Source organism: Arctopsyche grandis, chromosome 12 (assembly GCF_051622035.1).
Source record: "Arctopsyche grandis isolate Sample6627 chromosome 12, ASM5162203v2, whole genome shotgun sequence".
Taxonomy (NCBI): Eukaryota; Metazoa; Arthropoda; class Insecta; order Trichoptera; family Hydropsychidae; genus Arctopsyche; species Arctopsyche grandis.
In genome coordinates, this window is record NC_135366.1 from 6,692,207 (window position 1) to 6,705,869 (window position 13,663).

The window sequence follows — 13,663 nt, forward strand, 5'->3', positions numbered from 1 at the left end:
GTTTTAGGGTGACGGGTGATCACATGTGACCGATCTAGAGCAACTAGTTGTCCTGGGACTGGTTTACATATGACTAGTAGTCCGTTTACCGTTCCACGAGCATACAAAAAAAAATGACTGCAATTGCAGTCGTGTCCACTAAAGTATTAATATAACATTTCTCTGCCCCCCCCCCCCTGGGAAAAGCTGAAATGACGCCCTTGCTTTGCACCAGGGCTCGCACTGTTGACGCTACACTACCGTACGCAGGTAATTAAACGACGAACGATTGTGTAGCGCGTTCGCGAACACAGTGTGCGCGGGCGTCAAGCGGCAACATTGCGTCGGCTTTGGGCGGACGAGTGGCAACATTAGAGAGTGGAGTGGTGTTGGTGAAAGTGGTGCAGTTGGCAGCGGGCGATCGCGGTGACAGCGGGGACTCGTAAGGGGTAAGGGGCAAGGGGCAAGGGCCTCGGAAGAGAGGGGCGTCGGCTCCGCGTCGAAGAGTGAAGATGCCGGCGTCGATAGGCGTGAACATGCGCGTGACGGGTCACTACAGCCAGGGCGGCCGCCTCTACATGGAGGACAAGTTCTCGGTGGCGTACCAGCAGACGGAGGACGAGCGCGACCTCGAGTACGCCTACTTCGGCATCTTCGACGGCCACGGCGGCAGCGAGGCGGCCGCCTACGCCAAGGACCACCTCATGGAGGCCATCGTTCGTCAGAAGCACTTCTGGTCCGACGACGACGACGACGTGCTGCGCGCCATCCGCAACGGCTACATGATGACGCACATGAACATGTGGAAGGAGCTGGGTCAGTATTCCTTTTTTCTTATATGTGATATGTACCTTGCCAATTTCAATCTGTATTGTATCACCTGTATGTGTTGCCTTTCGTCCTAGTACATATGCATGGGTATCAAAATTCTTGCTCCGTTGACAATTCATTTTGAATGTATTTATATATATATGTATATGTATATTTCATCACTTCTTTGTTTGATTGTACTCTTCATATGTAAACAGTTTGGGTTCGTTATTATTTTATAAAGGATCATAATCTCTTTAACCCTCTGCCCGCGGCGATAAATATAGCGAACAAACACCCTGTACGCGGCCACCTTTTTCGCGAATTTGGCAATCGAGTTTTCGACCTTAAGATGGCTGTACACCCGAAACCTTAATTTTGTTACCGTTCCTTTCTTCGATATGTATATATTGAGTGAATGCGACAATATATATCAATATATATATTGAGTGAGGATGCGGTGCAACCGCTCTAAAATCGCCCAAACAGATTAACGGACGGCTGCTTTGAATGCAATTCTCGTCTTCTCGAATGATAGATTGCACATCAGATGACGGGTAACCTTTCGATGTGCACAGATGCAATTATTAAAATGGTGATTATTAAAATTGAGTTGGATCTTTCAGGCGAGTTTATAAGTAAGGCAAGATTCGATAGGTTCCGAATCTTGCCTTATTAAACTCGCCAGAAAGATCCAACTCAATTTTAATAATTGCATCTGTGCACATCGAAAGGTTACTCGTCATCTGATGTGCAATCTTTGAATGTATTTATATATATATGTATATTTCATCACTTCTTTGTTTGATTGTACTCTTCATATGTAAACAGTTTGGGTTCGTTATTATTTTGTAATGGATCATAATCTCTTTAACCCTTTGCCCGCGGCGATAAATATAGCGAACAAACCCTGTACGCGGCCACCTTTTTCGCGAATTTGGCAATCGAGTTTTCGACCTTAAGAGGGCTGTACACCCGAAACCTTAATTTTGTTACCGTTCCTTTCTTCGATATGTATATATTGAGTGAATGCGACAATATATATCAATATATATATTGAGTGAGGATGCGGTGCAACCGCTCTAAAATCGCCCAAACAGATTAACGGACGGCTGCTTTGAATGCAATTCTCGTCTTCTCGAATGATAGATTGCACATCAGATGACGGGTAACCTTTCGATGTGCACAGATGCAATTATTAAAATGGTGATTATTAAAATTGAGTTGAATCTTTCAGGCGAGCTTATAAGGCAAGATTCGATAGGTTCCGAATCTTGCCTTATTAAACTCGCCAGAAAGATCCAACTCAATTTTAATAATTGCATCTGAGCACATTGAAAGGTTACTCGTCATCTGATGTGCAATCTTTGAATGTATTTATATATATATATATATGTATATTTCATCACTTCTTTGTTTGGTTGTACTCTTCATATGTTAACAGTTTGGGTTCGTTATTATTTTGTAATGGATCATAATCTCTTTAACCCTTTGCCCGCGGCGATAAATATAGCGAACAAGCCCTGTACGCGGCCACCTTTTTCGTGAATTTGGCAATCGAGTTTTCGACCTTAAGAGGGCTGTACACCCGAAACCTTAATTTTGTTACCGTTCCTTTCTTCGATATGTATATATTGAGTGAATGCGACAATATATATCAATATATATATTGAGTGAGGATGCGGTGCAACCGCTCTAAAATCGCCCAAACAGATTAACGGACGGCTGCTTTGAATGCAATTCTCGTCTTCTCGAATGATAGATTGCACATCAGATGACGGGTAAACTTTCTATGTGCACAGATGCAATTATTAAAATGGTGATTATTAAAATTGAGTTGGATCTTTCAGGCGAGTTTATAAGTAAGGCAAGATTCGATAGGTTCCGAATCTTGCCTTATTAAACTCGCCAGAAAGATCCAACTCAATTTTAATAATTGCATCTGAGCACATTGAAAGGTTACTCGTCATCTGATGTGCAATCTTTGAATGTATTTATATATATATGTATATTTCATCACTTCTTTGTTTGGTTGTACTCTTCATATGTAAACAGTTTGGGTTCGTTATTATTTTGTAATGGATCATAATCTCTTTAACCCTTTGCCCGCGGCGATAAATATAGCGAACAAACCCTGTACGCGGCCACCTTTTTCGCGAATTTGGCAATCGAGTTTTCGACCTTAAGAGGGCTGTACACCCGAAACCTTAATTTTGTTACCGTTCCTTTCTTCGATATGTATATATTGAGTGAATGCGACAATATATATCAATATATATATATTGAGTGAGGATGCGGTGCAACCGCTCTAAAATCGCCCAAACAGATTAACGGACGGCTGCTTTGAATGCAATTCTCGTCTTCTCGAATGATAGATTGCACATCAGATGACGGGTAACCTTTCGATGTGCACAGATGCAATTATTAAAATGGTCATTATTAAAATTGAGTTGGATCTTTCAGGCGAGTTTATAAGTAAGGCAAGATTCGATAGGTTCCGAATCTTGCCTTATTAAACTCGCCAGAAAGAACCAACTCAATTTTAATAATTGCATCTGAGCACATTGAAAGGTTACTCGTCATCTGATGTGCAATCTTTGAATGTATTTATATATATATGTATATTTCATCACTTCTTTGTTTGGTTGTACTCTTCATATGTAAACAGTTTGGGTTCGTTATTATTTTGTAATGGATCATAATCTCTTTAACCCTTTGCCCGCGGCGATAAATATAGCGAACAAACCCTGTACGCGGCCACCTTTTTCGCGAATTTGGCAATCGAGTTTTCGACCTTAAGAGGGCTGTACACCCGAAACCTTAATTTTGTTACCGTTCCTTTCTTCGATATGTATATATTGAGTGAATGCGACAATATATATCAATATATTTATATATTGAGTGAATGAGACAGTTGCGCTTCGACCAGATAAAACGTATTTTAAATTGACAAAATCGAGGTTTCGTATTGTCCTATTTTCTCCTCCGAAACTGGACCAATTTTTAAAAAAGTTTCATCATCGGTGTGAGAAAGATATTTTCTGTGCAACTATGCGCTTATTTTTTTTTTAAATCGACCGTTAAATAAGCACGCTGGACTCTTTTCGTAGCATATTAAAAAAAATAATTTCTCTAGTGCCATAATTGAGGAAGGGAGAAGTCTAATACGTTTGTATGGACAAGGCGCTGGTGTCCAGCCCTCTTAAATACAGATTTTAATATTTACTCAAGTAACCAGATATGTTAATTAACACATAAAGTATTATTTTAAACAATAAAATACATAATATATCTCGTAGTTTTGGATTAATTGTCAAATAATCATTCTTCATAATTGTATGAAGACGTGACGTCACATAAACGAGGTTTCAGTATGGTTCCACAAAAAATTAATTTTTGACTGGTATATATTCATTTTAAGCAAATTGAATAGATGGCATTCAACTCTCAGTAATGTATTCAACCAATTTTGAACCTTAAAACAGTTGAAATAGGCGCATATAAGCCTCAAAATCCCGTGCAAAGTTCAGAAATTCTATGGAAGACAGCCGCGCTACAGACTTGTCGCCCAAAGCTTCCATAGAAGACGGCCGGTTAATGAGCTCAACGTTTTATACTCTTACTGTATACATATGATGAGTAGTCCTCTATTTTTGTATGAATAGTGAAAGCGGTTATTAAAATTGTGGTGCAATTCTCATTGTTTACATAAAAATTTAAAATGTATGACGTTCAAATTTAGTTAACCGTATTGAACATATATTATTTTCATACGAGCCGTTGTGTTTGAAAGTAGCATATGTACGTCTGCTTTTCTTCATTTCGAGAAATATTTCGCAAAATATTATATATAATGTTTTGCGTTTAATAATGTTTAAAAATACTGGTGGAAATGATTTAGCAAGAAATGTAGCTATGTTTAGATCTCCATTCAAAAGAATTGAACGTTGTATGAGTCTGATTTGGATATTTGTGACTCCGAGTCGATAGTTTCCCCAATAGAAATCATATTCTTATAGAATTTTTTACTTTTTATCTGTATAAGGATTATTATTATTTTATTTTTATATATGTATATGTCTACATATTTTTTATTAATTAATCCTTAACGTTTTTAGTAGAAGTAATTATATAGCAGCAATATCTATACTCATAAATAGATCAAAATGTTAAAAAAAAAATTGAACCGCAAATGGTACCTAATTACCGTCATCTATGCAATGTCTCTGGACTAGTTAAGGCTAATGGATTTGTTGGTAAAGTGAGCTAAACAAGCTGTTACCGTTGTCAGTGCCGTCAATTGTTACGATGATATAAAAAGTGAGCGAACATTCATTTCAATGGTGCCTGTATAAAACACGACATACTGATTGTATAAGGTAAATATTGCTCACAACATCCGTGCCTTTGTGAAGGTTAGTCATAAATAATAACGTCGGCCGTAGCAGTGATGATTGCGATGATTTTTTGTTTTGTGTTTGCTCAAAAGTATCATATTTTTCACAATTTAAATTTAAATTCGTATTCCTACTATTCACCCGTGAAGTATATTGTAAATGCAATCGGAGAATTCTGAGCTTTTCTATTTTATAGTATAGTATTTGGTGTGTTATGGAAAAAATATTTGCTGAACAAACTAGCCCGTTGCCTCTTATAATTTAAATGAAGAATGATTCTAAAGAGAGTTTATGATACATTTAAAACAAAATGCGATAAAACGTTTACAGATAACCATACAAAGATAAGTAAAATATAAACAATGGAAAACTTGTGTACGTCTCATGGACAAATTGTTGCTTCAGTTGTGTAGAGTGCATATTTATGTACAATCTTATTCATATAGACTGCACTCGGAAATATAGTAGTTTCTAAGAGTATTTGTGAGTTTTCTATGCAATATTATCCCGCTTTATTGCCGAGATACGTTCGTTGCTTGTTATAACTGTTGGTTTTGATTCCTCGTCAATTGTTAGGCCAGTTGTGATGGACTTCGAACACATTGATTTTTTCTTTGTCCTGAAAATCAAGTTGAATTGATTGGATTACATTTTTTTTTGCCAAATTTTCGGAATATATTCGGTATCATTTTATGTATTCTGGTTTATGAGATTTATCTGAAAAATTGTGGTCCAGACTTACAAATGGCTGTTATTTATTTATTATTTTTTTTTATTTCATACCAGGAAGGCATTACAGGTAAACCCCAATGCGCCTTCCTGGCCAAATTACAAACAATACAGCATTTTTTATTATATAAGTCGCTAAATTACGAGACACTGACTTAAACTCGACAATTAACGAGACATCTATGAATTGTACATACATTTTTATTTTAATATTTACATTAATCATACTCAAATAGTGGTGACATAGTGGGTAGGAAGGATTTTTAGCCAATTTTTAATCGGGAATCGTTTCAACAATGAAATCAGAGAAAATTGGCAAACTCTGATAGGAAACGATCAACCAGGAGTCACAAATCCTGGTCTGACCAGCAGCATTACAGATATACTCAGAAAAATTCTTTTCAATCGAGGTCAGCTCAAGGGATCGAACTCGGCGCCTCTCAGTGTTAAGCAGAAGCTTAACGACCGAGCCACGCTGCTGGCTATGATTTAAAAGTTATATAAAGCAAATCATTTACTAATTATCTTAATCATTCAAATAACCAGCGGTGTGGACTAGTGTGGTTAGCATATTATGATTTCGAGCAGAATGGTTACGGGTTCGAGTCCCACTGGCACTCTAGTCTGGCTGCTGGCCAGACCTTGGTTTGTGACTCCAGGTCGATCGTTTCTTATCAGACTTTGCCAATTTTTCTGATTTTCATTGAAGCAGTTCCTGCAAAATTGGCTTTCCCCACCCCGTTTCTCTCGCAAACCTTGAGTTATTCAGCGTTTTAAGGTTCGCCGGGTTGTATATAAAATGCTGCAAAAACTTCTCTCCATAGATGTTTGTATGAATTCGTATTGTATAAAATGGTTGTGTATATTGATTGTATTGTATCTGTATAAGTACACTCGTCGCTTTGCAGCGATCTGTAAAAGCGAGTGTTCATGTTCTATGAAATAAAATATGTATATGTTACAGTCCTAGTGTTCACTCCGGTTCGTTCATGAACATACTAGTTTGTTCATACATATTGGTTTGAGTTTAAGTGCTAACAGTCAAAAGTCATCTTCGAATAAATTTACCGAGTGTCGCATGATACGTTTAGAAATCCTATGGAAACCATCATTACAACCTTGCTATAATTCCCGTTTTCTCCAATATTGAAATTTTGCAACTCAGGGTAAGCATATATATATACATAGAGAATGGAACAAACGATTGAGAATACTTATGCTTAATAGTTTGTCCATGAATAAACTAGTTCATTTGTCAATTTGGTCTTTCGTGTACACTAAAACTGCCAGATTGATTTGTGTATGGACATACTAGTACATTTATATATACATATAACTTTCAGGCGGCCTCTAGTAAAAAGTAAGCAATTCAGGAAAAGTCGAATTAAAAGTAATTATTTTTGTACTGGAAGAAAATGTGGGACTTTTAATAACTTTCATGTAAACTCTGCCAAAACAAACATTGAGCTGAAGTTCTTTAGTACATAAGTGGCATTCTTAAGAAGGGTTGCTATTCTAGCATTGAACAATCTTATGGAGGTCCTTGGTGATGTTTTAAATTAAATTAAGTATAGAACAATACCATTTGTTAAAAAGGTGTGCAAAGGTATGTGAGGTTTGTTTGTTTTATGATAAAATTTTCTATGAGTATATACTGCTATCTAGTACCGAGTTCAGAATGCATTTTCAACGCTTTAAAATTTGTTTGATTGCATAATTTCGTATACGTGTGTTGATTTTAATTTGTTTGTTTTCAGAAAATTGGCCAAAGGTCATACACGGTCTACCGAGTACGGCTGGAACGACCGCCAGTGTTGCGTTTATTAGACGCGGAAAAATTTATATAGGTCATGTCGGCGATTCAGCCATCGTACTCGGCTATCAAGTAGACGGTAATTGTAGATTCGTATTTTTTTAAATAAAACTTCTTTAGTATTCTGTCTTACGTTGATATTTATCCAATACAGGCAAAGACGAATGGTGTGCCAAACCATTGACCACGGATCATAAACCCGAGTCCGCTGCGGAAATGCAACGAATACAATCTAGTGGTGGCAAGGTCTAGTCGATGTTATGTATAAAATTTTGCACTTAATATGTTATATTGTATTGATCGTTTGATGTGTTTCAGGTGGTGCCGAAATCCGGTGTATATAGAGTTGTGTGGAATAGATTTGTAGTAGGTAAAGGTAAAATACGTCACGAGGAGATACCGTTCTTGGCGATAGCTCGCAGTCTCGGTGATCATTGGAGCTATAATAATACCACTGACGAGTTTGTCGTAAGTCCCGATCCAGACGTGGGAGTTCTCTCTATAGATCCTGCTAAATTCAGGTCAGTCTGATGTGACACTGATGTGCCGTCTTAAGTATGCGAATTTGTACGAGCTGGTGTTGTTTATGCTTGGCAGATGTTTGATCTTCGGAACTGACGGGCTTTGGAATATGATTTCGCCCAAGATGGCCGTTCATTTGGTGCAACAAGCGCAGAAACATAACGAGATGGCCACGCAGAAGCAAAACGAGATGGGCTCACTCGGCGGATATTCGCCGCACTGTTGGCTCAATCCTTCGAAAATTTTGGTCGATAGTGCTATCGATAGGTTGTTATTTGAATGGTTTTATTTTGGTTTGTGGTTTCTGTTATATTTTTGTTTAATTTATTTGCTTTTTTTTTTTGAAGGTGGGCTAATACTAAAGTTAGGGCTGATAATACGTCAGTTGTGACGGTGATGATGGATCCTCCAGGTCCGCCTCGGAGTCGTGCTCCTCTTCCTCCTCCATTGACGCCCGCCAAGTGTGGAGGTAAAGGCATAACCTTAATAAAGGTTTCTCAGATATATTTAAATGAAATTATATGGTTATTATCCTTGGCTATATCTTAGTGCATTCCTATTAGGGGCGTTAGACTTCAACCCATTGGAGTCTCGTCTTGTTATGTTTCTGGGAAAGCACTTTTTTAAGCTATTAAATGGGTTAGTGCACAATCCTCAAGTTCTTAATGAATTTAAGTTTTATACACCTAGTAAGTTCAGGGACCCGAGGAATCGTGATTTGATTTGTTTTCTCCTCCTGTGGCTCGCACAAATATCTTGGCAACGTCTCCAAAATCTAGAGCGATATATTTGCTCAATCGGGTTGCTGGTGAAATTGGCCTGTTTAATATAAGCTGTGCTTAACTGGTTGAGTGGTTGTGGAGCAACGCCCATGGTTGATTTTGTCAATGGTTTTTCCATCAAAATATCAAACAAGTAGTTATTATTATGATGTTATGATTCTGTGACTGGCCACAGTGACGCGTTAGAGTACCTGCAATGTCACTGTGGCTAATATGTTAAAAAATAAAATAAAATATTTGCATTTAATGAGTCGGTTTCAAACTCATTATATGGACTCTATTCCGAGTCCGTGTTGAAGATGAGATTTTTATATTTCATTATTATATTATATACATTTCTACCATAGGTGCCATGACAGGTTGCCCCAAGGAGACATCTATGGTTAAATTTTTGTACTAAACATTACAATACAGCTATACAATACGATAGCGTCGTCTATTTATTATATAAATCACAAAATGTAATAAAGGGTATTCGGTACCGTATATAGATTTCTTTCAGCAGATAATTTACGTTTTATATTTGTTTTAGATGATGAGCAACCTAACAAATCTTGCAAGTCGGACCCGCCAATGCCTCCACCGATGCGGAGACCTTCGGAGAAGTCTTCGACTGAAGCGGGAACGGCTCACGATACAACGCCCAAGCCTGTACCACCGAGGATCAACACACCGAATCCTGTCATTCCTTTGCCGTCTATGTCCAACATTCAACCGTATTCGCAATCGTGTCATTTAAACATTGTGGAGGAGGATGAGGAAGATCATGTCATTACCAATTACGGCAATCCTTCCGAGTCTTACTTCATAGCGCGTTTATTGAATAAGACGCAGATCAAAAATTCTCTGCAACACGTTTACGATGAGATTATGAAACCGAACGTCGAAGTCGAGGAGCAGCAGCAGGTGGAAGAATGTTCTAATAACAATAATAATGATGTAAATAATTTGGACAAGTCGTTGAATAAGACAGCTATTCTATTACCAAAGCCTTTGGCTGTTGCTTCAAATGTTCCTGAAGTTCAGCCGGAAAACACGTTAGATAATGATACATTTGTTGCTGAAGAAAAACTAGAGTTGCCAGAAGAGAAGGATGAAAGTTTGACTGCAATTGAAAGTGAAGTTGTATCAGAGGATTCGATCGATGCTGAGGAAGAGTCTATTCAGATTAATGAAGTGTCTTCTAGTTCTCCCATAACTGCCCCACCAAAACCCAAGAAGAGAAAATCAAAAGGTGTCACGAAGCCTGGTAGTACCGTGTCTCCATTTCCTGCACGAAATTTAAGATCTAATGACCCTGTGCAAACGCCCACTCTCCGACCGCAGACTCGTCTCACTACAGACAAGACTCGTTCAACTTTGACGCCGTCTAACGTCCCAAGAAAAATCTCAGATTCCAAAGTGCCTGTACCCGTACATACTTCCAAGTCGCTAACACAAACGGGAAAAACTTCTATTGTACAAACTAAATTTCCAGTGTTATCGCCGATATTGAGTAAAATTCAAACTCCCAAAGTCGAAATTAAAAAGGTCGTCGACAAGAATATAGTCAAATCTCAGAAAGTCATAACAGCAGTGGCTGTGAAACCATTAGAAAAGTTAGACGCTAAGAATAAAACATTACCGGTGAAGACGACTGATAGTAACACAATTTTTAGTCGGGTCACTCGTTCCAAAGACGCTCAATCACCATCCGCAGACACAATCGCTAAAGATCCGACGAAAAAATTTCAGGAACTAGATAAATTACCCACCGATATTCAGCCCAAAAGTTGTCCTCGAGGGTACGTCATAACCAGACACAAATCGAGCGGTGTGGAGCCATTTTGCACGCCGAAAATAGCCGGTGCTGCGCCGAGAAGCCGCAGAGAGCCGACTATGGGGAGTAATCCCGAGTGCTGCAAGGAAAACATGCTGACACCGGTATGCCCGAGTCCCAGACCGGTCCCTTTAAACTCCTCAAAGCGGCGCAACAGCGGAAGCGGGACGTGTGAGCTCGAACCGAGAGAGAAACGCCGCACCAGACAAGGCGACAAGAGCGCACACAAATCTGTTGACGAGCAGCATCAAGACATAACTTCCACCGAGTCGATGAAGAGCGCCGATTTCGTACTGACTGTTTCGAACCCCGATCCGGAAAATCCATTAGACTTAGACGCGTCTTCGAAGTTTAAATCTAAGAGCAAGAAGTTTGGTAAGAGTGATCCGCCGTCGACGGACCTCGTCACCGGCGAGGTTCATTCCACGACGATTCACGTCGAGAGTGACTGTTCGCCGTCTAAGGTCGGCGCTGGTGCATTGACGTTGCGAGCGTTGAGACCTCGGCACGACACTCCGATGACCGTTTCCGATAAAAAGCCCAACTCGAAGAGTGACAAGCGCGTCTTGCGTTCGAATAATTTCTCGGACGTCATGAGCAGCACGTCTAAGTTGCTGTCGAACAAAGAGAGTAGGCCTATACTCCGGTCGAGGAACAGTGTTGGTGCAATCCCGACGAAAGGTACGCCTCGGCGTCGAGTGCCTTGGCCGCCAGCTCTGCGTCACAATCTACGTAAAAGATTCCCAAAGTAGTTTAATTTAGCAATGTGATTTATCATTTCTATTTTGAATATTTATGAAACACAAACACGTCTGCCTTTCCTGTAAGAGATATCACTGAGCTGTTATTTAAGTTTATTTTTCAGGTTAATTAATATCAGTGGCATAACTACGTATTTCATTTTCAATATTATTTATTTATCAAGTACCTTTCGATGTAAAAGTTTGGCATTTTATTTGTCAAAACAAGATTTTTCGTATTAATATCTATTCTGTATATTTTCCAAATCATTTTATTTTGGTTAATATACATACATCAGTGGTTTTTGTGCTTTTCTTGGTTTTTGCGCGTGGGACTAAAGCTTGCCGACATTGGCGCACAAATTACTATTTTTTATATTCAATAGAAAAAAATCAATAAGTAATTCAAAACATTTATTCTAAAAAATTGAAACATAGTTCCCACAAGGACGAATATTTCTTAAAAAAAATAAAAAATGTAAAATCAAAGGTGCTGGGATTTCAATGACCGGTACAGTATATGTATATATACCTGCTTCAAATTTCCATATCGTTTATCGTGTCCAATGTACTTTTTATCGATATGGAAATAGCATATATCGGCTAAGCGATTGACGAATCATAACAAATAAAATAATTTAAATACAATTTTGAAATTTCATCATGGTTTAATGTTTGTAAAAGTATCAATTTATCTTAAATAAGATGCAATTTTGGCAGAAAAGTTATCTTAGCTATGTAGAAGTCCCGCGAGCTTAAGTCGGGGTTGTACAGTGCGCTTAAGAGCGAAAACACACAGCAAGGAACGTGGCACATTGTAGTTTTAAACATGCAAAAAAAATGTGACATGCCCAGCACACACACCGTCCCAAAATCACCCCCGTGGAGTGTTTTCGGTAAAATTGTATCCTTGTATTTATCCTTGCTTGACGGTGATCGATAATGGTGTATCTCATATTTGAAGAAATGTAGGAGACCCCCCACAGCGGGGAGCCAAGCACACTATGTGCCGTTCTTCCCTGTGTAATTTCGCCCTAAGTTGGGTTAGCAATGTGCGCTAATATCCTGCACGGCCAAGGGCGAAAACACACAGCGATGAATGGCACACCGTGTGGGTGCTCTCCTACATTTCTTCAAATATGGGATACACCGTCATCGATCACTGTCAAGCAAGGATGAATACAAGCATACAATTTCACTGAAAAAGGTCCAGAGGGTCATTTTGGGACGACGCGTGCTGCCCATCCCATGAATCTGTGCATCATTTTTTTCACATGTTTAAAAGTATAGCCACGTGCCACATTCACTGCTGTGTGATTTCGCCCTAATTGGGGGTTGTACTGCGCGCTAATATCGAGCGCACTTATGTTGGGTTAGTAATGTGCGCTAATATCGAGCGCACTTACATAAGTTGGGTTTAGTAATGTGTGCTAATATCCCGAGAATTTTAAGAAAATCATGGTAAATCCTTTGCAAAGATGATCAATTTTGTTATTATTTGAAAAGATTGATAGTAGTTACGCCACTGGTTATTGATATATGTTTACGATTGTTGCAATTTGTCCTTTCGCCCTTGCATAAAACTTTTTGTACAATTTAAAATGCCTTACGGTGGCCAATTTCATTATGAAAAAATTGAGTATTTACATTTTATAATTCTTCACACAATGACAATTAGATTAGGTTTTAGGCTACTAATAATTAAAAAAAAAAAATGATATGAAATTGTGCACCGTCGTCACGTGTTGCTGAATTTATGAATTTCTTAAGTGTCTTGTGACAACGTGTCAAAATGTTAAATATGTGTACCTTTTATCGATTAAGCGACAAAAAAAAATTAAATAAAGAAATATATGATAATTATTTTCTTATACATCAGAAGGGGTGGCAAGTATAGAAGAGTTTGTTTTTAAATTAATCTATTTTTAAATTTTTATTGAAGAGGATATATACTTGTAATATCGGAAGTGTTTTTTTTAGTAGTATTTAAAATAAACAACTTTTTTTTTTTTCATTCGTTCAATCAAATCTCATGTGAAACATGTATTTTTTTGTGAGCTAATTTATATCTC

At 38.3% G+C, this 13,663-nt stretch overlaps 1 protein-coding gene across 1 annotated transcript; it reads left to right on the plus strand.

Annotated features, from left to right (window-relative positions):
- The first annotated feature begins 339 nt into the window (after positions 1 to 339).
- Pp2C1 (protein phosphatase 2C) lies at positions 340 to 13,419 on the plus strand. The gene is made up of 7 exons (XM_077442003.1): positions 340 to 795; positions 7,673 to 7,807; positions 7,883 to 7,974; positions 8,047 to 8,249; positions 8,326 to 8,517; positions 8,598 to 8,719; positions 9,565 to 13,419. Exons 1-7 carry the CDS (start codon positions 492 to 494, stop codon positions 11,601 to 11,603), a joined length of 3,087 nt encoding a protein of 1,028 aa, XP_077298129.1. The 5' UTR covers positions 340 to 491; the 3' UTR covers positions 11,604 to 13,419.
- The last annotated feature ends 244 nt before the right edge of the window (positions 13,420 to 13,663 follow it).

Coding starts and splice junctions, on each gene's coding strand:
- Pp2C1 (XM_077442003.1), top strand. CDS start 492: ATGCCGGCGTCGATAGGCGTGAACATGCGCGTGACGGGTCACTACAGC. Junction 796..7,672: donor GAACATGTGGAAGGAGCTGG/GTCAGTATTCCT, acceptor GTTTGTTTTCAG/AAAATTGGCCAAAGGTCATA. Junction 8,720..9,564: donor GACGCCCGCCAAGTGTGGAG/GTAAAGGCATAA, acceptor TATTTGTTTTAG/ATGATGAGCAACCTAACAAA.